The 24,032-nt window shown below is 46.8% G+C and overlaps 1 protein-coding gene across 1 annotated transcript in view; it reads left to right on the plus strand.

Annotated features, from left to right (window-relative positions):
• Nucleotides 1-23,205: 23,205 nt before the first annotated feature.
• ankrd11 (ankyrin repeat domain 11) overlaps nucleotides 23,206-24,032 on the plus strand; it is a 27,124-nt gene continuing 26,297 nt past the window's right edge. Inside the window, 1 exon segment of the mRNA XM_042062538.1 lies at nucleotides 23,206-23,310. Coding sequence (XP_041918472.1) covers nucleotides 23,206-23,310 — 105 coding nt within the window.

The following is a 24,032-nucleotide window of genomic DNA, read 5'->3' on the forward strand; positions in this document are numbered from 1 at the left end:
AGAAATAGACTCTCCCTTCATGTACGCTACACACAGAAGAGCAGCCCCATCAGCAGAACATTTTTTTTTTTTTTTTTGGTCTAACCATCCTGTCGTCTGTGGCTGCTCAGACAAATAATTTAAGTCACACGTGCTAGGCCTAAATCATTAATGTTTCTACTTCTGCGCTTCTCCGTTGGTGTGTGATGGGCAAAATGGTAAACATATTGAGGCCCCAGCTGAACGCTTCCGTGCTGTGAGTGAACGAGGTCGACCACAAAGGCCAAGGCGAGTGCCCCCTTCTCAAGCCAAACACGTCACAGCAGAACTTATTGTCTCATTTCAAAGGCTCCTCCTGCAGACTGTTTGAAAACAGATTTCGTCTAGATATGACGCAGATCCATCAAGCGTAGGCAAAGGCTACTGCTCCTGTGTGTGTGTGTGTGTGTGTGTGTGTGTGTGTGTTGGTGCAACTAGCTGTTCCATTCGGGCTCCTCCACTGACATGGCACTTTTAGGGTGCTGCCTGCTAACCAGTGGCCTGGCCAAATTTGAAAGCTATTTATAGCTAGTCACTTGTGCATTATGGATGTTTAACATCATGAATAATTCAGATGTGCGTATCGGGGTGGGTCGAGTTGGGGTGTGCTGGGTATTTTTGGAGAGTTCAACAGCTTTGAAGATTTAGAAGGATGGTGCCTGGGTCACTGCAAGGGACACACACACACACCACACACACACACCCTCTTCTTTGGACACACAGCAGCAGCATTCAGCCAGCCAGTCTTGACGTACTCACACAAGTCATACACACACATACACTGAGATAGCACCCCACGTGTTATTGCGTGGCCACCCCTGTTGCACTAATCATGCGGCTTGCTGAGCACCAGTCTTTCACCTTTTGTCTTCTGTGTCCGAGGGGAACGAGTGCTTCCTCAGAGCGGGGCTGCGGCAGCCCGTGCACCTTGGTGTGCCTCTCGGAGGAAGTGAGCAGTGAGGAAGTTGGGGCGTTGTAGTCGACCGTGTCTCTGGGTTTCCCTCTGAGTCAATCTGACTCATGTGCATCTGCGTTGCAGTAACGGTTTGAACAGGGCCTAACAGGCACATCTAGACCCCCCCCCCCCCCCTCTAGCCTGTTTCCAGGTACTGCTCACCTCTCTGTTTCTGAGTCACTCTGAGACTAATTAAACTGCATAACACATAGATGTGCTGGCTGCAGCACAGCAGACAGACTGTAGGTTGGATGAGTAGGACGTCTTTCGCACAGGGTGTGATATTTGCCAAAAGGGGGCCCCAGATTTGCAACAAAATTCAGACTTGTACTGTGGAAATACCAATGTGTGTTCATTTTCCGAGGCAATGGCTTGTTTGACTTTTGATGAACAGTTTACAAAGTTTTGAGTTATGAAGGCCTGTCTATATTGTTTGGCTAGTACAAAGGTTTGTGCTGGTGTACACAAATTAGGGGGGTAATGGGCATTAACACTGGTGGTCATTTCAAAGCCTAAGGGCTGAGCTACACCAGGCATGTAACTGAAGTGTTCCGTTCGCGTTGCGTCTGCTGCAACAATTAGCTTCGACTATAATCAATGGAAGTAGCTACACCAGACGTGATGGCGGCACGTACGTTCGAAAAAAATAGACCATTCGTCTAAAATGGATTTTACGCGCCGCGAACGGAACGCTTCAGTTACGCACCTGGTGTAGCTTCGCTGTTACTCTTATGTTCAAGGAGCTACTCATTAATGTCTGTCATAGTCAAGAAAGGCCATTTTCTCTTTCCAATTTTATGTTGTCAGAATTAACTCTGGTGTGTGTGCTTGTGCGTGTTCAATGGTTGTATGAGACAGGGAGCAAAGGAGTCACGTGTGTGTGTGTGTGTGTGTGTGTGTTTGATTATGTATGCATGGATTTCAGATGAAATTACCTGGTTCTCTCTCCGGGCAGAAATTGTCAGGCAGCTCTGTTTTACTATCTTGCACGCTCGTCTGCTGCTCAGTCTCTTCTTCTCTGGCGCTCTAAAAACCCTGCAGAGGTTTTCTAGCAGCCCTCCCTCCCTCTCTCCCTCCCTCTCTCCCTCTGTCTAATTTCCATTCCATTTGGATGTTTCCCTCTTGTGCTACATTCTCCCTGTGACACAATTCTCTCAGGCCTCGGTGTGGCAGCCCTGCAGTTGTATCATTAGGCTCTTCCACGGCACCGCAAATGGGTTATGTTTGTAAAACCGTCAGATTGTTCTCCTTTGCTCTCTCATACTGCCATTATTGTAAAACACAGTAGCAACGGTACAAGGGCTACGACGTGGGTGCGTTTATTTTCTTTTTTTTGTTACCTTATTTCCTATTTGAAACGCTACATCAGATCTCTGGCTGGCTACAGATGGATGTCGCTCCGTCTATTCCATTGCGAGGAGTCGCCTTTCAGTGCAGCCTGCAGCATTTACAGAACGAACCTGGACAGTGGAAATGATTTGGAAGCATACACTGGTGGTTTGGTTTATGGGGGGAGTAGCTCCATGGCTTGAGGACCAAGGATGGGGGAGAGCAAACCAGGGCTTGTACTCTTCAGCTGTTGAAGCTGCTGAGATGGAAGTTGAGATGGTTTGCATTGTTGTTAGTGTCTTGATTGTCACAAACATAACCATACCCATAGTAAACTCTCAACTATTAGTCTACCAAAAAAGAATTGCCAGTATTGAAAGCTGGCTGATCTGAAATAAAAAAAATCAAATGAACTAAAGATTAAAGATTTGCCATTTGTCCGCTGGAATAGTTAAGCATTGTGACGCTTGGTGGTGGTAACAGTTTTGTAGACATAAGCTAAGCTATTTGGGGATACTGAGTATAGGGTTAAGGTTGCATGCACAAAAATATTGACAGCATCTGCCGCAGACTATTAAAAACTAAAATCAAGTGATTTTGAAAATAATGGCATATTGGCCATCAGTCCATATGTGTCCCTAGTTTAGAGGGCTCAGACGTCTGGGCCAGATTTCCATTTGGTTTCTTCTCCGGGCTTTGGCCTGTAGACATTATTGAGTTGCTGTAGCCAGGTATACTGTGTTCAACTGTTTTATTTTGAATACTTAATTGTCTTGAAACACAAGAGATATCCTACTCTATTTTCACTGTGCAGCGCTTTTTTTTTTTTAATGATTTCAAATAACGAAATACTTTTGCCTTTTGGTTGTGAGCAGAAGAGTTAGCGGATCGTCATAATGGAAAAGGTGCATCAATGAAATAGATTGCCGGATTCATTAGTGAGTTTGCTCATCACCTCGGTTAAAGCATTCTCTTTTGAATTGATTCTGGATATATTATTTTAGCACTGGTTAAAGAAGAACCTGTTAATGTCTTTTTTGTGCTCTTCTCCTAATGGCCTCTCTGTTCCTCTGGGCTAGTTTGTGTATTGGTCTTCACCCAATGCAGAAAGCCAAGGTGCGGCATGGATGATCATTGTGTTTTGCAGTTTTTTAATTGTCTAGATCTGGCAAACAAGTTATAATCCCAGGAACACAATAACAATTTTTGATTGAAATGAAGCGCAGTCCTTGTCTTTTGCCAAACGACCAGTCGTTTGGAGCAAGAAATGAATTGGGAAAGTAGCCTACCAATAATCCACACCCATGGAAACAACAGTGAGAGAGAAACAGAGAGAAACAGAGAGGGGGTGAAAGAAGGAGAGAAAGCGAGTGCGTGAGCGAGCGTGTTAAAGCAGGGGAGGCAGGGGAGGCAGGGGGCCCTTATTAAGGGTTTTGTCAGCGCTGTAATGACAGTGCTGTCAGATCTGGCTGCCATCTATCTGTAGGGATGTATGTCCAGACTGTGTGAGCAGGAAGCCCAGTCCATCTGTGACACACACACACACACAGGCAGAGAGAGAGAGGAAATGGAGGGCAGAGGAAATGCAGGAAAGACTGTGCTCTTAGTGGCCACAGCCAAAGGGAACGATGGCTGGTGCTGTGTGTGTGACTGCGAGCCTATTTTAAGGGAGAAAGATGGAGGGCTCAGGGCGCGGGTTGAAAAGAACGGCTGTAAATGATCCGTGTTGAACGTGAGCTCCACCAGCTCTTTGATCCTCAGCTTGGCCGAGGTGCATGTCAGTGGTTTTTTATTTTTGGCCACACTGACACGCCAGAGGTTTGGTATCAGGCCCAAAAACGACGCCGAGGCCAAGTCAGCTACTGGTAGAACTAAAAATGCTTTTTTTTTTTGCACGAGCTGCTCACAGCATGCTTTCAAACCTACACACACACACACACACCTTCTCTGGCCCTTAACTCATGCAGATGTGCTCCTCCTGAGCTGACAGCTTTCCGATGAGCAGCAAATGAGAAACTGTGGTGGTGGAGGAGGAGGGGTGAGAGGATGCGGGAGCAGGGAAATGGACATGAGGGGGGGAGGGATTGAGGCAGGCAAGCTGACACTTTGGGGCTGGGTGGCTCTTGCTTCTGGCGCCGCTGGGGATTGGAGCTGACACCCAAGCCACGGCAGAGGACAGGGTCTTCCTCTTTTAATGATTAAAAGAAGACCACCATTACACATATATACACACACACACACACACGCATGCACACAAACAGAGGGCTGACCGCACTCGTCTAAATCCATGCACTGCCCTTCCCAGAAGTGTGTGATTGTACAGTGATTCTCAGGGCCTGATCAATCTCCATCTTAGTTTCCATCTTTTATGTCTTCCTCAGCTCCTCCATCTTTCTCTTTTGGTGATCATACATGGCAAAACTTTTTAAGCAATGTTGCTTGGCAACCACATAACTGGTTCCATGTATTCTGATTGGGCAATCATGAAGATTTGCCTACTGATGACTGATTGAAGTTCCTCAGAAGAAATAAAACGGTTGGCCAAAATCCCCCCTGCCTTGTGCATCCTTAGCTTTACTCTTCAGCTGTCGAGGCTGCTGTTGCGGGTTGAGATGGTTTGCGTTGTTGTCAGTGTCTTCATGTGGTGAATGGCTAACTGTGTTGTGAGCGCTTGCGCATTATGTATGTGCTTTGCGCCCCCTCGATTACTAGCCCCGCCCCCCCCACTCTTCCCTCCCCTGCCCTCATTGCCGTGGAAACCTTATGCCTGCTGCCATGGAAACCAAGAGTGGTAAACAAAAAGCTTGAAGAATAAACAGGTGTTTTTATCATTATTGTGTGTAAGTGAGGAGCCAGATGAATAGTGTTCGCGTTGGTGAAGCCAAATGCATCTAATTTACCTATTTCACCTCTAGTCACTTCACAAAGCTAGCAAACATTACAAACCGCACCTTTTTTTGAGCCCTTAGTTAATATTGTTCATGGATCCTCTGTTTTCTACAGGAAGCTCTTCTATGCTAGTAATAGCTTGTCTCGTGCTTGTTTGCCTGATGCATTCTCTCGATTACGTTTCTTACCTCACTATATACAGGCATTTCTACACTAGCATCTTGCCGATGTGTGCCAAATGTGAGATAATAGCCTCTATCTCATAGCTTCTATCTTATTTCCTTATCTTAAGTGTCTCCCTCATAACACTCCGGCTCTCATGCTGTAGCACAAGCTCACTCTCTTTCAGCCTGCTCCCTGTCCTCTGCCTCTCATCAATACTACTCTATTATTTTCCTTCCCCCACCTTTTCTCTCTCTCTTTCTTTCTCTCTCTCTCTCTCTCTCTCTCTCCCCCCCTCTCTCCCTCTGGTCTGCATTCGGTGGCCGTGGCGATGCACCACTTTAGGCCTCTGCAGTCCTGCTCATTCCAGAATCTTAAGTGTGTGTGTGTGTGAGAGGGGGGGTTGTCAGTGGTTGGATGGTTGGGGGATGGGTGTAGCCTAGTTCACCCCTGTATGTGTGACTCAGGTTCCCCCCCCCCCCCCCCCTCTCCTGGTGATAAGCGTGCTGCTTTCCCAGCTAGCATTGTGTGTTAACATTCTCAACCACAATAGAGCTGACATTAAATAGGCTGAAATGTCCTGCTGCCCACGCGAGTCCTTGTGCTGCCTCTTGGTGTGTTCGAGGTTGTCTGATTGTGTGATCATATCCCATTGACAGTGGAATATGATGCATTGACATGTATTATGGGCCAAATACAAGCGCGCATTACGTGTCAATAGCTTTTCAGAAAATATTCTCTAAGATGCCATCCATAATGAGTATTTTAGCTCGAGTGGGGTTGCTTGAAGCGGGGTTGTTTCTTCTCTACCTGCTGGACTGCTTTTCAGGGTATTTCATGAAAGGTGTTATACGGTTTGCATGATGTGTTGCTCACATCACGCATTGGCTTATAACATGTAGTATAGTATTTTATGTGCCCATAGAGTTTGCTAAGAGTTTTGCTGTAACCCAATGCATATGGTGTCAACATAAAAGGTATTAGCACGTAGCACATAGCAACACTATGCACATACAGCTAGCCTAGCTTTAGCAATGTACAAGCACATCTTGGTCACGGTGACGTAATGTATTACGTTATGAACAGATGCAGCTCTCTGTAGTTGTGTTATGGTTATGCAGTTTAGTGTTGTGCATAGATTCTCTTATTTATTGTAGTGTTGCTGATGTATTATTTTTTCACTTTGATTCTAGTAGTATATTCCTTTTGCATTGATCACGCACCACTGCCTGTGTGGTGTTGGTTTGAATATTTGTAATGTCATTATCTTGAGAATAGATACAAAATTGATTGTTGCACTTTGTGTGGGTGCATTATAGTATAAGACTAAGCTAAGACTAGTATTTCTTTGAAGGGTTACTGTGCACTGTGCTGTAACATCCTGGGTTATGGTGCTGATGTGTCTTATTGGGTTGGCTCCTTTATAAGAAGGCAGTCCTTAATGAGACACACGTCTCAGATTAAGGCCAATGTTTGAATTTCTTGGAATGTTGCTCTTCTCCCCTGTGCCGTCCAGAGCACTGGTTACCTTGACAACTGGAGAGTGTTGGGTGTTTGGAGAGCGGGAGCTCAGCACGGCTGTGCTGTTGAACAAACACCGCTGGAAAGTGTGTCATGAGTGGGGCAGATTCTCAATGCAAGCAGAGCCAGAGAGCTAGCCATCGCTCATGTCTCCCCTTCCCGGTTCCTTTCTCCCACACCATCTGCCCACCTGCCCACCCCGTAGAGCTGGGTATTGGCAAGAATCTGGCGATGCCATGCATATCACCATACATGGGTTACGATTATTGCAATATATTTGAATACTGTGCGAAAGGTGATACACTACCGGTCAAACGTTAGGGTTCACTTAGACATTTATATTCCACTCTATTATAGACCGGCTTAGATCAGTTGCGTTGTTTTTTTAATCGGGGCAGCAGTTCTCAGATTGCATTATGTGCTTACATAATTGCAAAACGGTTCTCCAATGTTTTCTCAGTTAGCCTTTTAAAATGATTTCAGGTTAGTAAACAGAATGTGCCTTTGGAACATTGGATTGGTTGCTGATAATGGGCATTATTTTTACAACAGTCGAGATTGCAATTATGCAAGCATTACATTGTAAGTCTAATTTTAGAAAAACTTATCATATTTAGGGCTGTCAATCGATTAAAAAATTAATCTAATTAATTACATACTCTGTGATTAATTAATCTAAATTAATCGCATATATAATTTTTGCTGTGAAAGTATTTTAAATATTTAAATTCAAATGAATCATTGAATAATCAACATTAGTGACATTAAAGTTCAAAAACTCTTTTATTATTATTTTCACTGTTCAAATAATGGCCATAATAATCTATGACATGACCTAATATGCTGAGGAAATAAATTCAACAGTGCTTCGGGAAGTTTTTTTCACATACAAGGCATTTCAGGCCACAGATATAACCTAGGGGACACAATGAAAGTAAATTAACACTCCCCTCAATGTCAACACTTATTTCTTTGCATTGATGTGTGACTATAGAGTTGATGAACTCCGGTCATATGCAAATTCCTTGCTGCAGACATTGCAGAGGACTTTATTTTCAACACTTTATTTTTATCAACACCATCAGGCCATTCTTTAAAAGTAAATGTTCCAATCAATGATCCAGGCAGCACGTTTTCTTCTCTCTCCTTCATTTTACAGTCTAATTTTTACTGACTAGAATGGCTCGGGGTCATATTGAATCGATTAATCTGCACTAATTTTTTTAATCAGTTATTTTTTCTCAAATTAATTAATCGAAATTAATCAGTTATTTTGACAGCCCTAATCATATTTTCTCTTTTTCTGTTATCCTGTCAACAGTATACACCACTCCCCCATGCCTCCCTCCTGTTTTCTCTCTCTCTCCAATCACACCCTCTCTCTCTCTCCACTCTCTCTCTCTCTCTCTCCACTCACTCTCTTTTTCTCTCACTCACTCTCTCATTTGCTCCCCCCTCTCCCTCCCCTCCTCCTGCTCTTGCACTCTGTATGGCGGTGCAGTGTCCAGATGGACAGATCTTGTCCTACAGTGGCCCTGTGCTGATGCTGTGTCTGCTTGCACCACCCCCCAACCCCCCCCCCCCCCACACACACACACACACACACACACTCCCAGGGGCCTGGAGGGGGGGGGGAGCTTGTGGCCACGGTGCAGACGCCTGATCTGGCCTGCCACCCGGGCTAATGCCTGTGCCATCTGCCCCGTCCTCCTCTCTGGGTCGGGATTGAGGCTGTCGACCGCTCAGACAGACCAGGTTGTGGGTTTTCAAAACCGATGCGTGGATCCTGTGGAAGATAGATGTAGGGCAGTGTTATTCTGATCTCATGTATCAGAACTATAAATGCATTCGCCACCTTTTTCTGCATCACCACAGTTCATCTCAGTCCTAAAAAGTGAACGATCTCTGCGTTTCTAGTTTATTCCCCTCTTCTCTGGTTGCATCTTTCAGACATTTTCGTCCTCACTGCAGACCCCAACACTGTCTCTCTCTGCACACTGTTGTACTCAACAGCAAGCAGATGCATGCCTGCAGAGAGTGGCTTGGCTTTGGCCAGTGGCAGCCGGACTGCGGGGTCAGAGCCACGTGGTGCGGAGTGCCCCCTGGCTCTGTTCGGAGGCCTTTTTTAATATGCCTGAGTGCGACGTGCGCTGGCTTGGCATACACCCTGCAGAAGGCAGCCTGATCAATAATGTAGATGTTTTTGAAGAGGAGCACAGAGCAGCAGCAAAAGCTAGCTCTCTCTCTCTCCTCTCTCTATCTTCTCTCTCTCTCTCTCTCTCTCTCTCTCTCTCTCTCTCTCTCTCTCTCTCTCTCTCTCTCTCTCTCTCTTTCCTCTCTCTCTCTCTCTCTCTTTCCTCTCTCTCTCTCTCCTCTCTCTCTCTCTCTCTCTCTCTCTCTCACACATACACACTTGCTTGGAGCCGACACACACACTGTTCCCCGCCCAGTGTCGGGTTGCTCTCTGGTGTGCTGAGCAGATTGGATGGCTGAATAGAATTTGCTTCAGTAAGATATTACAATAAGCCCGAGCGTCGCTGCTGTTGCTAGCGCTGCTGTTGTTGCTAGCGCTGCTGTTGTTGCTAGCGCTGCTGTTGTTGCTAGCGCTGCTGTTGTTGCTAGCGCTGCTGTTGTTGCTAGCGCTGCTGTTGTTGCTAGCGCTGCTGTTGTTGCTAGCGCTGCTGTTGCCGCTGCCCCTGCAGCCGCTGCTGATACTTGATGCCTGAAACGCAGCAGCCTGGACTCTGGTTTCTGTCACATGAAGCCACCGCCTCGCCAACTTGTTTTAATTTGTGTGTGTGTATTCATCTCTGCTGAGCTTTTAGGCTACTGCAAAGACGATGAAATGTAGCAAAAGCTTAATAGCTGAAGCTGACTAAAATTGACACAAGTCTATGCTAGCCATATGTGTGTTACTTAGTGCCCGGTGTGTGTTTGGGTCATCGTTTTTGTTAGTGCTGGTGATATTTTTTTGTCATAAAGGCAGAGTTTTATTTATGTATTTATTTATTGCACTCATCTGGTGCATTTAGACAGTGACGAAATGTCTTGGTGTGTCTTTAGCAGGAGAGAAGAGGCTATGTGTGTGAGGGTGAAAGATGAGGAGAGGGAGGGAGGACGTTGGGGGAGAGAGGGAGCAGGGGGTGGGGTAGGGTGGCCTGGGGTGTCGGCTCCATCTCCTACCCCAGCTCCAGCGGCCTGATTTCCCAGATAACTGGAGCTGGCTGCTGGATGGTGGAAATGGTGGTGCTTCCTGTAATCCGCTGCCCTGGGGAGCAGTGGAGAGAGGGGGGGGGGGGAGTAGAGAGAAAAAAGGAGAGAAATGAAGGGAGAGAGCCAGTGTGCAAGAGAGTAAGGCAGGCGGGATAAAGGATGGCTGTGCCCTCGGGCGAGCATTAGAGTGCTGGTCTCATCCTTGATCCCACAGTGCCCTCGGGCGAGCATTAGAGTGCTGGTCTCCTCCTTGATCTCACAGTGCCCTCGGGCGAGCATTAGAGTGCTGGTCTCATCCTTGATCCCACAGTGCCCTCGGGCGAGCATTAGAGTGCTGGTCTCCTCCTTGATCCCACAGTGCCCTCGGGCGATGCATTAGAGTGCTGGTCTTCTCCTTGATCCCACAGTGCCCTCGGGCGATGCATTAGAGTGCTGGTCTCCTCCTTGATCCCACAGTGCCCGGCGATGCCCCACACAGTGTCCGCAGTCCCAGTGTGCACAAAAGCTATGGGTTCCACTTGGGCCGCAAAACACAGAGAGAGCGCACACACAGCGCTGCATATACAAGCTGGACTGCCCAGAAACAACAACAACACACACACACACACACAGCACTGCTGGACTGCCCTGAAACAACAACAACACACACACACCAGCCTGGGCCTCTGTTTACTTTACGTCCTCATTCAGCCACGTTAGGACCAGACCAAACATACGCGCGCACACACAAACACACACATGCACACAAACACACACACACACACACACACACAATGGATAGCAGGATTTTATAGAATGACATTTGGGCACAAATAGTCAATTTGGCAGAAATGCTTTGTCTTGGTATCGTGGCCACTGAGCCATAATCATCAATTCATTAACCTGCTACTGTGAAATATGACACTGTCATTATTGTATAACCAGCTCTGTCCAGTACTTCTGTTTAATTTTTGGATTCTCCATCTTAGGACTGACATGCATTGGCTAAACATTATGATGGTTTTAGTGGTTGACGGTTGCTTGTGTTGCAGCCTGTATTACTGGATAATTGTTGCGAAACGTCACCATTAGGGTGGTCCTTTAATGGGGTAAAAAATATATTTTTTGGAAATGTTCAACTCTCACCCCCTAAATGTGTTAGGATGTCAATAAAAACACACTGTGCACAATTTTGAATTGTTCCTACAATATCTAGAGGTAGCTCAAGGCCTTTGAATATTTCCGGAATTGCTAATTTTTGCAGAAATTGTACCATTTAAGAACGCACAACAAAATAAAATGCAATATTATTTGTTGGTCAGACTATATAATAAGGAGAATAGCAATAATAAACAATGTCAATTAAATCAATAACCTAATGAAATAAACAATGAAAATGAGGGGGGAAAAAAGCAATAATAAACAATAATGTCTATTCAATCAATAATATAAAAACTATAACATGGTAAGACTACATTAAAGAGAATATCAATAGTACACAACGTCAAATTAATCAACAGCCTAATGAAAATAAAACAATATTTTACAAACCATAATGCATAAAAAGCGCTTAAAGAACTAAGTGCATGTTGAACAGATATGCCTTTAGACCCCTCTTACTGTAAATGACCCAAAACTATCACAGGAACGGAGAGCACTGGGCAACTCATTCCACCAACATGGAACCACTGAGGAAAAGAGTCTTGAATTTGACCAAGCATTTATGACTGGTCGACGCAACAGACACTCATCAGAAGACCGCAGTGGGCGGTTGAGGATGTATATCTTGATCATTGAATTAAAAATAACAAGGAGCAGATCCTGTCAGTGTCCAAGGCCAAAAGAGAAAGCGAGAGATTTAAATTGTATCATCATATTGTACAGTTGTACACCCGGGACGTCCTTTTTCTCTTTGTGCCGGAAGAAAGTCTCTATCTTCTGGATTCCTGAGATGAATGAGTGCATCTTGATGTGCGATATCAAACAGGTCTCCCAACTGGTCTATGAAGGCCTCTACATTGCACTGCTGAGTGTCAGAAGTTCTCTTGGCATTTTTCTTCAGCTTCTGCCATTTGTTGTGTTTCCAGTTGTTTTATGGCATGATGTTGGGGACGAACAGGAATCCTAGCCTTGTCCTAGAATACCAAGACTTCTTTGATCACCACTGTTGCACTTTCATGAAGTTTTTTTCAATGGTTTATGGTAATATTACAACAAACATAAAACCTGCTTCTTGGAGGGTAACTTTGTTCCAGTTATTTCAGTCTCTTCTGATCCAAGTAACCATATAGCGGATTTGCTTCATGTTGCTTCAGCCATTGTCTCAGTGTATATTGTCTATTGTGCTTCATTCACATTGATGCTTTGAAAGACATATCACAACTAAAACAGGAGGTGCTATGAATTGCTCACAACAGCACATTATTGGGAAATACCGGAATCAGCAGATGAGATTAGCAAATCAGCATTGCAAATTTAAATGGACAATATGGAATTCCCATTTCAATGTGGTCACCAATAGTCAATACACATTGTTATTGACTGCATTGGTCAAATAAGTCCATTGCTGCCATAAGCATATATTATTAAACAATTATACATGCTAGCACAATGTATCACATAATACGTGAAAAAATCCTGAATATGCACACTGCACAGTATGTGTTAAACTTTAAAGGTCTTGAGCAACCTCTAAATATTGATTAATATTGATAAAACTTTGCCCAATTATTTTTTTGGTGAGAGCATGAACTTTCAAAAGTTGAAAAATAAGGACCACCCTAGTCACCATAAAGCTGCGGTTACAAAAGCTCCGGAATGCAGGTGGAATTCTTCAATGATCTCGCTGGCTTACCTTGCAGCCAAAACAAGCACAGCTGTAGCTGGTAGTTTGGGCAACTCTCTCATTAGAAACAACATTTAATGGCGTGGTTAGAAGTTTTGTTTGACTGATGGTTTCCTGATTGTGTTTTGCTCAAGAATGCCCTTTGCCTAGTGGCATATTTGAAACTGGTTCCCTGCTGCCATTTTGACCTATGAAGGACGCACGCACACAACACGATTGCATCGTGTTCTTGACTTTAAAAGTGGTGTCCTTCCTCCCTGCATCGAAGCTCATGTTTGGAGAGCCCAGTTTGAATGAACTCAGGGCCAGAAGAGGCTTGTGGCTGTTGGCCTGGCCTGTCCTGTCCTGTCCTCGGGCTCATCCCGTAGAGGTAGAGAGAGATGTGCTGTGGCCTGCAGGCCCTCTAAGCCCAGGCCTGAAGCTCTCGGCCCAAACCCCAGTGCGGCAACGCTTCCCTTGCGCAGAGGCTGCAGCTCATTCCTCATGTCAATTGTAACACGATAGTCAGGAGTGGAAAATATGAAGTGGTCACTTTCATCTCTCTTTCCTGAGCTCTTTTTATGTTTTCCTGTATAGCCTCCGTCTTTCTCTCTCTCTTTCTCTCTCTCTCTCAACTGGTATATTTTTCTCATCACAGTGTCATGATTTTTTGTGTTTTCCTCGTTTATAATTGCTTTTAAGTAGGGGTGTGTGTGTGTGTTAAGCTCAAGATGCAATTGCTGAAATACATACTGGTTCAGGCATGCTGGTGTTTTAGGTCAGATCACCTGTCAACCTGATTAGCCTATATCGACTTGCTAAAGCATGTGTGATGAGCATGTGTTCTGCGGGGTTGCTGTTTGCGTGCTGTTGCTGAGTCAAACCTCATCATGCTTGATGGCTATGTTCAGATGAGCTCGTCAGAATCCCATCCCCCTCTCATACTCACACACACGCACACACATACACGCACACACGCACACACGCACATCTCAGCCCGACCGCCGGCCGTGAACACCGCTCCATCACTAGGGGCCTCTGCCATCGCTGCACCTGCCTGGCCCCGTGTCCCCATGTCCCCATGTCCCCATGAGGCTGAAAGCGTAGGCCTGGACCTTGGAACAGACGAAAATGTTAGCCCCAAGGAGAGTAGGCACAGCCGCATTGAGCCAGTTCTAGGGTGACTTGTCCTTATCAGACTAAAGGAGGCAGTTCTTCACCATTTCTCTTGGTTTGGGGAATCTATGGGAAGTCTGGGTTGCTTTTATGACTGGCAAGGTTCTCTTGGTTTGGGGAATCTATGGGAAGTCTGGGTTGCATTTATGACTGGCAAGGTTCTCTTGGTTTGGGGAATCTATGGGAAGTCTGGGTTGCATTTATGACTGGCAAGGTTATGAGCGGGCAACACTGCAGCAATGCTGCCCAAGGTTTGAGCAAAGGTAGAAGCTTTTCCTGTGCCCTCACACAGTCTTGCTTGATTCTCTTGCTTGCTCTCTCTCTCTCTCTCTCTCTCTCTCTCTCTCTCTCTCTCTCTCGCGCTCTCTCTCTCGCTCTTGCTCTTGCTCTCTCGCTCTTGCTCTCTCTCTCTGATGTGGTGTGGTGATTTAAGAGCCAGTTTGGTGCCCATTTCCCCACGTCGTAAATGTAGAGGTCAACAGAACTCGTCCCATACAAACAGTCTCTCTCTTTGACTAGGTAGGAAGAGAGGGCCCTGTCTCCTTGCCCCTTGTCTGGCTTTTGGTCACCAGGTAGTAAATTTTAAACCCCCAGTTGGCTTTGATTTTCAACAGAGTCTGTGTAGTGCTTGTGGAACATCATGCAAAGTCTGACCTACCACCCAGAGGCGTGCATGTGTGTTCCTGTCAGCATTGCGTTGGAAAAGGCGTCCTGTTGGTTTCGGTGACGCCCCCTTTCAGTGGCCAGTATGACTCATGATGTCCATCTCTGGTTGTTTGGGGATCGTCGTTTTTGTGCTGTGCTGTGAGCATGGAACCTTGTCTGTGCTTCAACTTTAAGGAAGACATAAAAGTAGCCCCTCTCGGGTCCGAGAGATGAGCTGCTCCTCCACAAGTGCTACTCTGAAGGAGCTGCAGTCTTTCCCACACCAAGCTTTCCCTTTTAAGGTCACCAGAGCATAGAAACCCTTCCTGCCAGACAGACAGGGTTCCACAGAGATAATAGGTTATTTTTTTATTTTTTTATCATACACAGTGGCAATTGCAATTGAAGAAGTTAACTCTAACTCTCAAAATTGGCTCCCTTTTCGTTGGATTTGGCTCTCATTTAGTTGCAAGTGCGGAAATGAGAAATTCCTATTGGCTGTTTGACTTTTTATTTTCATAATTGAGTGCTTGTATTCAGACCAAGAAGATAAAGACCCAGTCACAACTGTCACAGTGTGTGTCTGTCTGTCTTCCTGCCTATCTGTCTGTTTGTGTGTGAAGGCTGGTGTGTGTGTGTGTGTGTGTGTGTGTGTGTGTGTGTGTGTGTGTGTGGGGGGGGGGGGGGGGGCATGCACTCTCTGTGTGGTCAGGGGATTTTCTCAGTAAGATTATAGGGATGTTTTCAAGTCCCATTAGGAGGCCAGTGACTCTCAGTTGTGGATTAGTCCAATCTGGTGCATCCCCTGCTGGGAGAACCCTACACGGCTCTGATCCTCCCAGACACGCCAGGCCAGCACAGCACGGCGAGCTTAGCCATTGGCCGGACACTAGCCTTAAACTGGCCTTGGCACAGAGGGCTCTCTCCACCCCAGGCCCAAGCACTGATGACACTCTAAAGACCCCCAATAGTTGAGATGGGAGAAATGTCCTCAGCCATCAGCTTTAGATTTGTTATGCTTGTGTTCGTGTTTGGTGCTCTGTGTTGGGAATGGATGTATTCCTGTGTAGAGTGTGGCTACCCGTCGGGCTCGGACAAATATTTAGAAATTGTAGTCGGGTTCGGTCCGGGTTCGGACACATGGGGGCGATATGCATTGGAAGCTTTACATTTAAAATTCCTTATTATGTTGGGTAACCAACAGGTCTGCTTTACATGATGCAAACGTTTGTTTTTTGAGAATAAAGTAAAATGTAAAAAAGACCTAATAGCTTTCTTCCTGTGTGCAAGATTTGGTTATCGTGACAACGCATTTCAGGCATGCAGCCTGAAATGCACACGCGTTGTCACGACTACATAAACAAATGGTTATGCACATATACACATAAGCACAGTCTTGGGTGACGTTAAAAAAAGTTGTTAGCCTATCATGAGATTTTAAGATTATTTGCGTTGCATACTGTGGCAAAGACATAGGCTACCGGTAGGCTATAAGGTCGTCTCGTTCAACTGAATGAGGATTTCCTCGAGTTGCACCAATTAACGTCGATGCTGCATATCAGTGACCGAGGCACTGTAGTTTCAAAGACTGTTGCAGTTAATTTCACGACTTTTCGTCAATGGTAAGACAAGAATTCTATTTCAATAGGCTATGCTTGCTTGGGCCTCTTGTGTTAATGTGCGCTGTGTGTGACCTCCGTGCGTGCACGCTCATCTGATTCTGTAGACAATTTGTTGTGTGTTCTGTTTAATGGGCTAAAAAGACAGGCTATCCACAAACGTGAACGTTTAATCACTAGCATGGGAATAACTGAGGCATCATCTGCGTCGGGCTCGGGTCGGACATAAAAATGAAAATGCCTGTCGGGTTCGGGTCGGGTTCGGCCGCAACTCTGTCGGACGCGGGCCAAGTTCGGACAGAAATTTGCGGCCCGATCCGCACTCTATTCCTGTGGCAAGCAAACGGTATAAAGTCTCTTCTCTCTCTTTTGGTGGCTTTTAAAGGGATACTCCACCATTTTCCACCTCACCTCTAAACAATTGAGTTTTACCTTTCCCCAGTTCATCCAGCCGTTCTCTGAGTCTGACAGTAACATTTTTAGCTCCAGCTCATTGAATCAGATTATAGCAGAGATGCTAACGGTCTAATCTGATTCAATGAGCTGGAGCTAAAAGTGCTACTGTCAGACTCCGAGAACGGCTGGATGAACTGGGGAAAGGTAAAACTCAATTGTTTAACTCGAGGGGAGGTGGAAAATGAGTGTATTCCCCCAAATGGTGGAGTATCCCTTTAAAGGTAATAGTTTGATTAGTTTAACAGGCAACATCTTTTGACGTCGGAGGCAGAGAGTCTCATGTTATTCCTAACCAGCTGAGTAACGTAGTTGATCCCACCCCAGCTCAGCAGGTCTTAGAGACTGCACTGACTGACTGACTGACTGACTGCCGTCTCCAGAGTCACCTGAGGCTTCTCAATGAGCTAATCAAGCTGTGGAGGAGAAATCCGTGCAGGGGCGTAATTGAGTTTAAACATCTCAGTTAAATAAAGGATCAATTTGTGTTAATTATTCAGTGCTAAATTTGCTCGATTCATTTCCTCTAGGTGAGGCATAGTTTAGAGCATAACACGAAGGCTACTCACCCCACTTTGCTTGCTGACCAGTCGGGTGTATAGAGCAAAGATTCTAGAACAGCTCCGTTCTAGAGGTATAGAGTATCTCCGACTGCTTTTGTTTTTGTTTGTTTTTACTCTTGGAGATTGAGACCACCTCTTGCTGCAGGATAAGAAGTGCTCTCTTGGGGAGGGGGAAAGTGGGCTGGAAGATCAACAGGAATGCAGCGAGCGCGTCCCAGCTGCAGATATCTGAACTCTGAACGCCTGCTCCACTTGGCTCGCAAGACCCTGATAACCTCCCTCCAGCCATTAACTCTAGGGTTGTGTTTGTGTAGGCACGTTTTCTCAACTCAGATGGGGGTTGTCTTTTGAAAGACGGGGGGGGGGGGGGGGTTCAGGTACTTTAGCTGCAAGCATTTCATTATGGCCTCCCTTCCTGTGTTTCCTGCCTCGCTTGGCTGGTCCTAAGCCTGTGAGCGGGAATAGGAGAGTTAGCTAACCAAGCAGCCAAACTTGTGCTTTAACCCCCAACAGCCTCAATGGGATGGGGAAAGGTGATACCCTATGCCAGATCACTTTAGGAATGTGAAACTCCAGCATCTGGAAGCAAAACTAATCCTCCTCTTTTTGTCTCTCTCTCTCTCTCTCGTTTTTCTCCTGCAGGATTCCTTGGACTTCACCTCTGCAGTCGAGTGATTTTATCTGGATTTTAAACCTTTCCCCCTCTGAAGACGACCATGGAATCGGTAAATATTCTAAACCTCTTTGTCCTGTTTGAGGCCAAAGCTGCCCTGAAGACAGTTGCTGGCAGACCTCATCTTGTAGAGCTACAGCCGTTGCAAGTGCTACTTCCTGGTTTGCAAGTTTCTGTTTACGCTGTTTGTCTCTAGGTGTTCAGGTGTAGTGGTTTCTCCTACTCTTTGTTATTGTTGTTCTATAGTTATTGAACTTGTAGGTTTAGGATCACTGGGTTTGATCTTTTCTTTCTGTAGCTCATCTGGTTGTAAGCTAGTTTGTTCGCTGTTGTCTCTGGTGTTTGGTTAGGTGTGCAGTCTCTCTCAACTGGCTGAAAGGGCGTGTGGGTGGCAGGAATGCTATCTCTCTCTCGCCAGGCGCGGAGTTCCAACGCGAACCTGTCTGCTTGCTCTGCTGGGCCTTGTTGGTGTGGGGCAGTACACTCTGCCATCCCCCCACCGCTGCAGTCATAACATAGACTTCCTGTTTGTGATGTTTGTCAGCCGTCACACCTTTTATAGTCTGCCGTGGAAGTAGTATAAAGGGGCGTAGCTTGATTTTCTCTCTCTTCCCATGGTGTTGTGTGGAGGAGAGAAGATGAGAGGTAGTAGTGGGAGAGACCGAGGGCGAGGACTAAGTGTCTGGCGGTGGCTGTGCTAGTACCAACAGGCAGCTGTAAAGCCTGCTCTGGGCTCTGGTATGCATGCATTCATTAAAGAGCAGGGCTTAGTGCGTGCCGGGGCCCAGCCTTCCTGTCCTTTTGTTGGAGGCTTTTTCTGTGTTTTAGCCACTGTGTGTGTGTGTGTGTGTGTGTGTGTGTGTGTGTGTGTGTGTGTGTGTGTGTGTGTGTGTGTGTGTGTACGGGTATGTCTGCTTGTTTGTGCGTCGGTGTGTGTGTGGCAGACAAAATGTGATGGGGTGGGAGAAGTGGGTCACTGCTCAAAGAGAGCGAGCAAGTGAGGGAGCATGAGAGGGAGGGAGGGAGAGAGAGAGAGGGAGGGAGTGAGAGAGAGAGCGCTGCCTCTCTAATGAAGAGTCTCTCTCTCCTGCATGCTGCTCATGTGACTCTGGTGCTCCTTCATCAGTAAGCAGCAGCAGCAACAGTGAGGTCCCACGTGTTCATTTCATAGATGACTGCTAACCTCCTCCACACACACACACACACACACACACTGCTCTTCCATGTACACACTGCTCCTCCATGTTAGCTCACTGCAGTAGCTCTTTTTCCAGGGCTTGCTGGAACGCTTCCAGAAGCAGCCATGTAATCCGGGGGCAGCAGAACGTGCCGAGCTGAAACACTCTAAAGCCCGGATGGGCCGTGGCGTCATGTGTTTTTATCCAGGCCTCTGAAATGGATTACTGCAATCTTTTTAGTCACCAATTGGGAATTCGGTTGATTTGCAGTTGCCTTTTGGCAGGAATTCACAACAAACATGGCCTCAAAATGCCATTTTCGCACCTGATAAAAAAAAAGTCCTTTCGCTGTATTTGACAGCCCTTTGAAGGTTTGCTTATTTGAACGCAAATCAGTTGATGCTGCAGTTGAGGTGCTAGAGGATGATATCCACAGAACCCTTGTTTGGATGGTTAGCTTAGCAAGCAGGCTAGCTAGCTGAGTCTGGCTGTATTTGGGCTGCTGAGTTGGCCAGCTGGCCAAGTCCCATGATGTTTTATTTTTTTACCGGCTTACACAATAGTATTTCCTGTCGCACTGGAATGCCAGTGGCAACAACGCGTAGTCGGCCAATGTTAGATTTCTGATCGTTATGTCAGAGAGGCTGGAGAGGCCCCCCTCTTCATTTTCAGCCCTCGCCTGCTCTCTCTCTCTCTCTCTCTCTCTCTCTTTCTCTGCTTTCTTCTCCTCTCCTGCCACTCTCTTTTTCATTTCTTCTTCTCCTCCTCCTCTTCCTTCTCCATATTGTGTCCCTGAGGATCGCTGTAGCAATGGGCGCAGGCGCTTTTTACCTCTGAAATCAGACCCATATCTGCTTACCGTCAGTGGAAACCAAGGAGACTGATCACAAAGCTCATTACGCCCGGCAGGGCTGTGCATTTCTATTTTCCCTCTCCCTCTTTCTCTCTCTCTCTCTCCCCTCTCTCTCCCTCCCTCTCCCTCCCTCGCTTCTCCTCATGTGATGCCAGTCACATGGTTTCCAGGCACCCAGTACAGTAAATCAGAGGCAGATTTTATTTTTACTCCGCTGCTCTCCTCTCCCCTGCTCAGCTCAGCTCTGCATTGCTGTGTGTGTGTGTGTGTGTGTGTGTGTGTGCATGTAGCTGATGGTGAGCAGAGGCCTTATGAGGGGCCCACTCGCTCTCATTTAGAAGAGTTTCCTCCTTTTCTTTGCCCCTTCTTTGAATTTCTTATCTCTCTCTCTCTCGCTCTCGCTCTCTCTCTCTGTCTGTCACTCTCTCGGTCTGGTGTGGTGTGGTGTGTGTGTTGTGCTGTGCAGTGCAGCTCTGTGCTGTTGATGGGATGTACAGTGTTCTGCGCCTGCTGCGAGTTTGTGTAGATGAAAGCAGCCTCTCCCTGTGACTGCTCTGTGCTGTACACCACCTCCCCTTAACTCATTACCACCATCTCACTCTTAGCCTTCCCCTCTCTCTCTCTCTCTCTCTCTCTCTCTCTCTCTCTCTCTCTCTCTCTCTCTCTCTCTCTCTCTCTCTCTTGCTCTCTCCATCCCTCCCTCTGCCCTTTTCTGAAGCAGACCCAGGGCCTTCAGTGGGATTAGTCTGCAGTGCTGCTAAAGGGGTGGGGAAGAGGGGCCCCTGCCAGTCACATTACATAACTCTCCTAGCCCCGGCCTGAGACAACTATAGGGGCTTTGTTCCCCCAATCTCTGGCTCGGCCTCTCCTCCTCCCCCCTTCAATCCAGCCTCCCCTCCTGGTCAGCCACATGCTAGAGCTCAATTGAAAGAGTCTGTGTGCTCCACAAACAGGGCCGGCTCTGTGGCAAAAAGAGGGAGAGAGAGAGAGAGAGGGAGGGAGAGAGAGAGAGAGAGAGAGAGAGAGAGAAGGCAGAAGCCTCGCATCATTACCCTGCAAAATGGCATCGCACTCATATCTCCTGTTCAGGAATGTGGGGCTGGTTGAATGGGGGAAAGAGTGGGAACATTGTTTGTGTGTGTGTTTGTGTGTGTGTGTGTGTGTGTGCACGTGTATGTGGAGGTGGGTTCGGGTCAGGTTGTTGTCTCTGCACGTGCACCAGCTACTAGTAGGAGAGGAGATTTTTGGGGGCTCTTTTGTCCATAATAGCATTAAGAGCAGCAGCTTGCTATGCTATAATTTGTATAAATTATCCTACTCTGAGTTTTGGTGTGTGTGTGTGTGGCCCATGCCTTGGCCATTCCCTGTGCTTATATAAGCAGAAAGGCCTAGTAAATGAGGAGCCTTGCTGCATATTCAGGTGAATTGCAGGGCTGGGTGGAGGAGGAGTGGAGAAAGCGAGGGATGAGAGGAGAAGGAGGTAAAATGGAGGCTGCGCAGTCGGGAGCCTGTTTTTGAAGTCTCAAATTATTTCTGCACTTTTTTTTTCTTTCTCTTTTTTTTGTAAATCCGTCTTCCTCCCCTGTTTCTTCAGTCACTCTGCTCCAAGTCATTAGGGCCCGAGCACTTAGGCTCAGTGCTTTAAGAGATAGTCTGAGCGATCCAAGAGAGTGATGTCATGGCTCCATTCATCATGCTGGATAGCTATTGGCTGCTTTTAAAACTTTCTTATTTTCTTTTTAAAGCCTCAGCATTTGTGTGGAGGAATATTCCACTTACTGCTGTTTTGCTATATTTTTTTTTTCTTCAAGAAGGTACAATATATGACAAGGCCATTTTTAGGATTAGTGTCGTTTTTCTTGACAAGTGAGTAAAGAAAGCCGCTAAGTCTCCTCCATAGCCTCAGCAACCCTCTCAGCCTTAGCATAGGATATAGACAAACACAGATTGATCATGGCCCGCATCACCATATATTTATTATCCACCTCAACCTGTGTCCCATAATTCTACCCTTATTATTCAGAAAGGCAGTACAGCACCCGCACCAGATGATAGATAAAATCCCAGTCAAGTGAGAAGTGGTTGGACGTCTTTCGTATCGTGCTCTCCAGGTGTTGATTGGAAAGTACCTGTGGCAGGAGGTTTTGAGATTAGGCTTCATGGTCACTGCAGACTGCAGAAGAAGTGGATGTGTCCACCTGGCTTGGCTATACACTGGGTTTATTTCAGGGAACCGCTGCTCTTGAGCAAACTTGAAATGGTGTGGAGAGTGAATGTTGTGCCTGAAAACTGTCAGCAAACTATGAAACCATGGTAAGCCTTGATCTGTAGTTTGGCACTGTCTATGCCCAGAAAAACCTTCTGCTCGAAGCTCATCACTCCTGTCTGAAAGCTGCCATTCCTTCAGCTCAGCTGGTGTGTTAGCCACTGTTTTCTGCGGCTCCTGCGGCTGATTTTTGTGATTTTCCCATCGTTGCTGTAAAAGTGATGGCTCTGAAAAGGGTCTCGCAGGACTAATGACGTGGGCTGGCCTATGCAAGCGAAGGCCCCTCTAATGGAGGGTACCATTAGCTCCCATGTCATGGCCAGCTGAGCCTTGGCTTCAGCTAGAGTAGAGAGGACTGAGGCAGCTGGAGAAAGGAACAGAAAATGGTAGAGGCTCAGAGGAGGGAGGGAGGGACCTGAGCAGGAGCAAACGAATGAGCAAGCGAGAGAATGAGGGAGAGAGGGAGCGAGAGATCCACCTCATCGGAATGAGTCATTGGGAGGTCAAGGCTCCGCCATTGAAATGGCTGTGAAGGCCAGCGGGACAGCGCGGGGGCGTGTTTCATGCAAGCGTGTAGGTGTGAGAGGGAGAGAGACGAGAACAGATAATAAATACCTTAGCTCCACGACAACAAACCCAGAGAGACAGAGGCAGTGAGAGAGAGAAAGAAAGAGAGCGAGAGAAAGAGAGAAAGAAAGAAAGAGAGAGAGAGAGAAAAAGAGAGAGAGAGAGAGAGGAGAGAGAGAGAGAGAGAAAGAGAGCGAGAGAGAGTGAAAGAGAGAAGGGTAAGGTATTCGAAGCGCGTTGAATGCATGTTTTTATTTCTTTATCTCCTTGCCCAAGCGTATAGCGAGCATGTATTGGCTCGTTAATGAGGAGGACTGAAGAGATGGCTGGAGGGAAGAACGTGTCCTCAGGAGGAGCGCTGAGGAGAGGAGCTGAGCGGGGGCTCCGTTTGGACCGAGGAGAAGCCGGGGGGTGGACGGGGGCTCTGGTTGCGCCCGGCCGGCACTCGTCCATCGCTTCCAATCTCCGTCCCAGCCACCCCCTCAGAACACACACATGCAAAAAACACATGTGCCTGGAATACATACGGTCCCGCTAAAATAAACAGAATGTGCACATTAGCCGTCTCTCTCTCTCTCTCTCTTTCTCTCTCTCGCTCTGTCTCTTTTCTTTCTTTCTTACTTTCTTTCTTTCTTTCTCTCTCTGTCTCTTTTTTTCTGTATTTCTTTCTGTATTTCTCTCTCTCTCTCTCTCTCTCTCTCTCTCTCTCTCTCTCTCTCTCTCTCTCTCTCTCTCTCTCTCTCTCTCTCTCTCAAGCGTGCATACACGCATATATACGCAGCAGGCAGAAAGTGGTCTCTGTGTTGTTTCTAGATAGTCGGCACAGCAGAAAGGTAGGAGGATTTTGCACAGCGTGTCTCGCTGCGGAGGCGTGAGTTGCCCAGGCTCAGGCGGGGGAAGAGCGAGGGAGCGAGCGACCGGGAGAGAGGGAGAGACGGGCGAGATTGTTTTGAAAGTCCTGCTCCCACTCCAGCGAGCCAAGTTCCCATCACGGGGTCATTCGCTCGCACAGTCTGTGTTTGGGACTCCAGTCTAAATTTGGATCTGCTCCTCCAAGGCTTTGGCCCTGGCGGCGGTGCGGCGTGGAACAGCGCGAGATTGTGTCCCGGCTGCTTGTTTTTGAGCTGCACCTCCTTGCTTACCCCGCCG

The sequence above is a fragment of the Alosa sapidissima genome, chromosome 14, assembly GCF_018492685.1.
Source record: "Alosa sapidissima isolate fAloSap1 chromosome 14, fAloSap1.pri, whole genome shotgun sequence".
Classification (NCBI taxonomy): Eukaryota; Metazoa; Chordata; class Actinopteri; order Clupeiformes; family Clupeidae; genus Alosa; species Alosa sapidissima.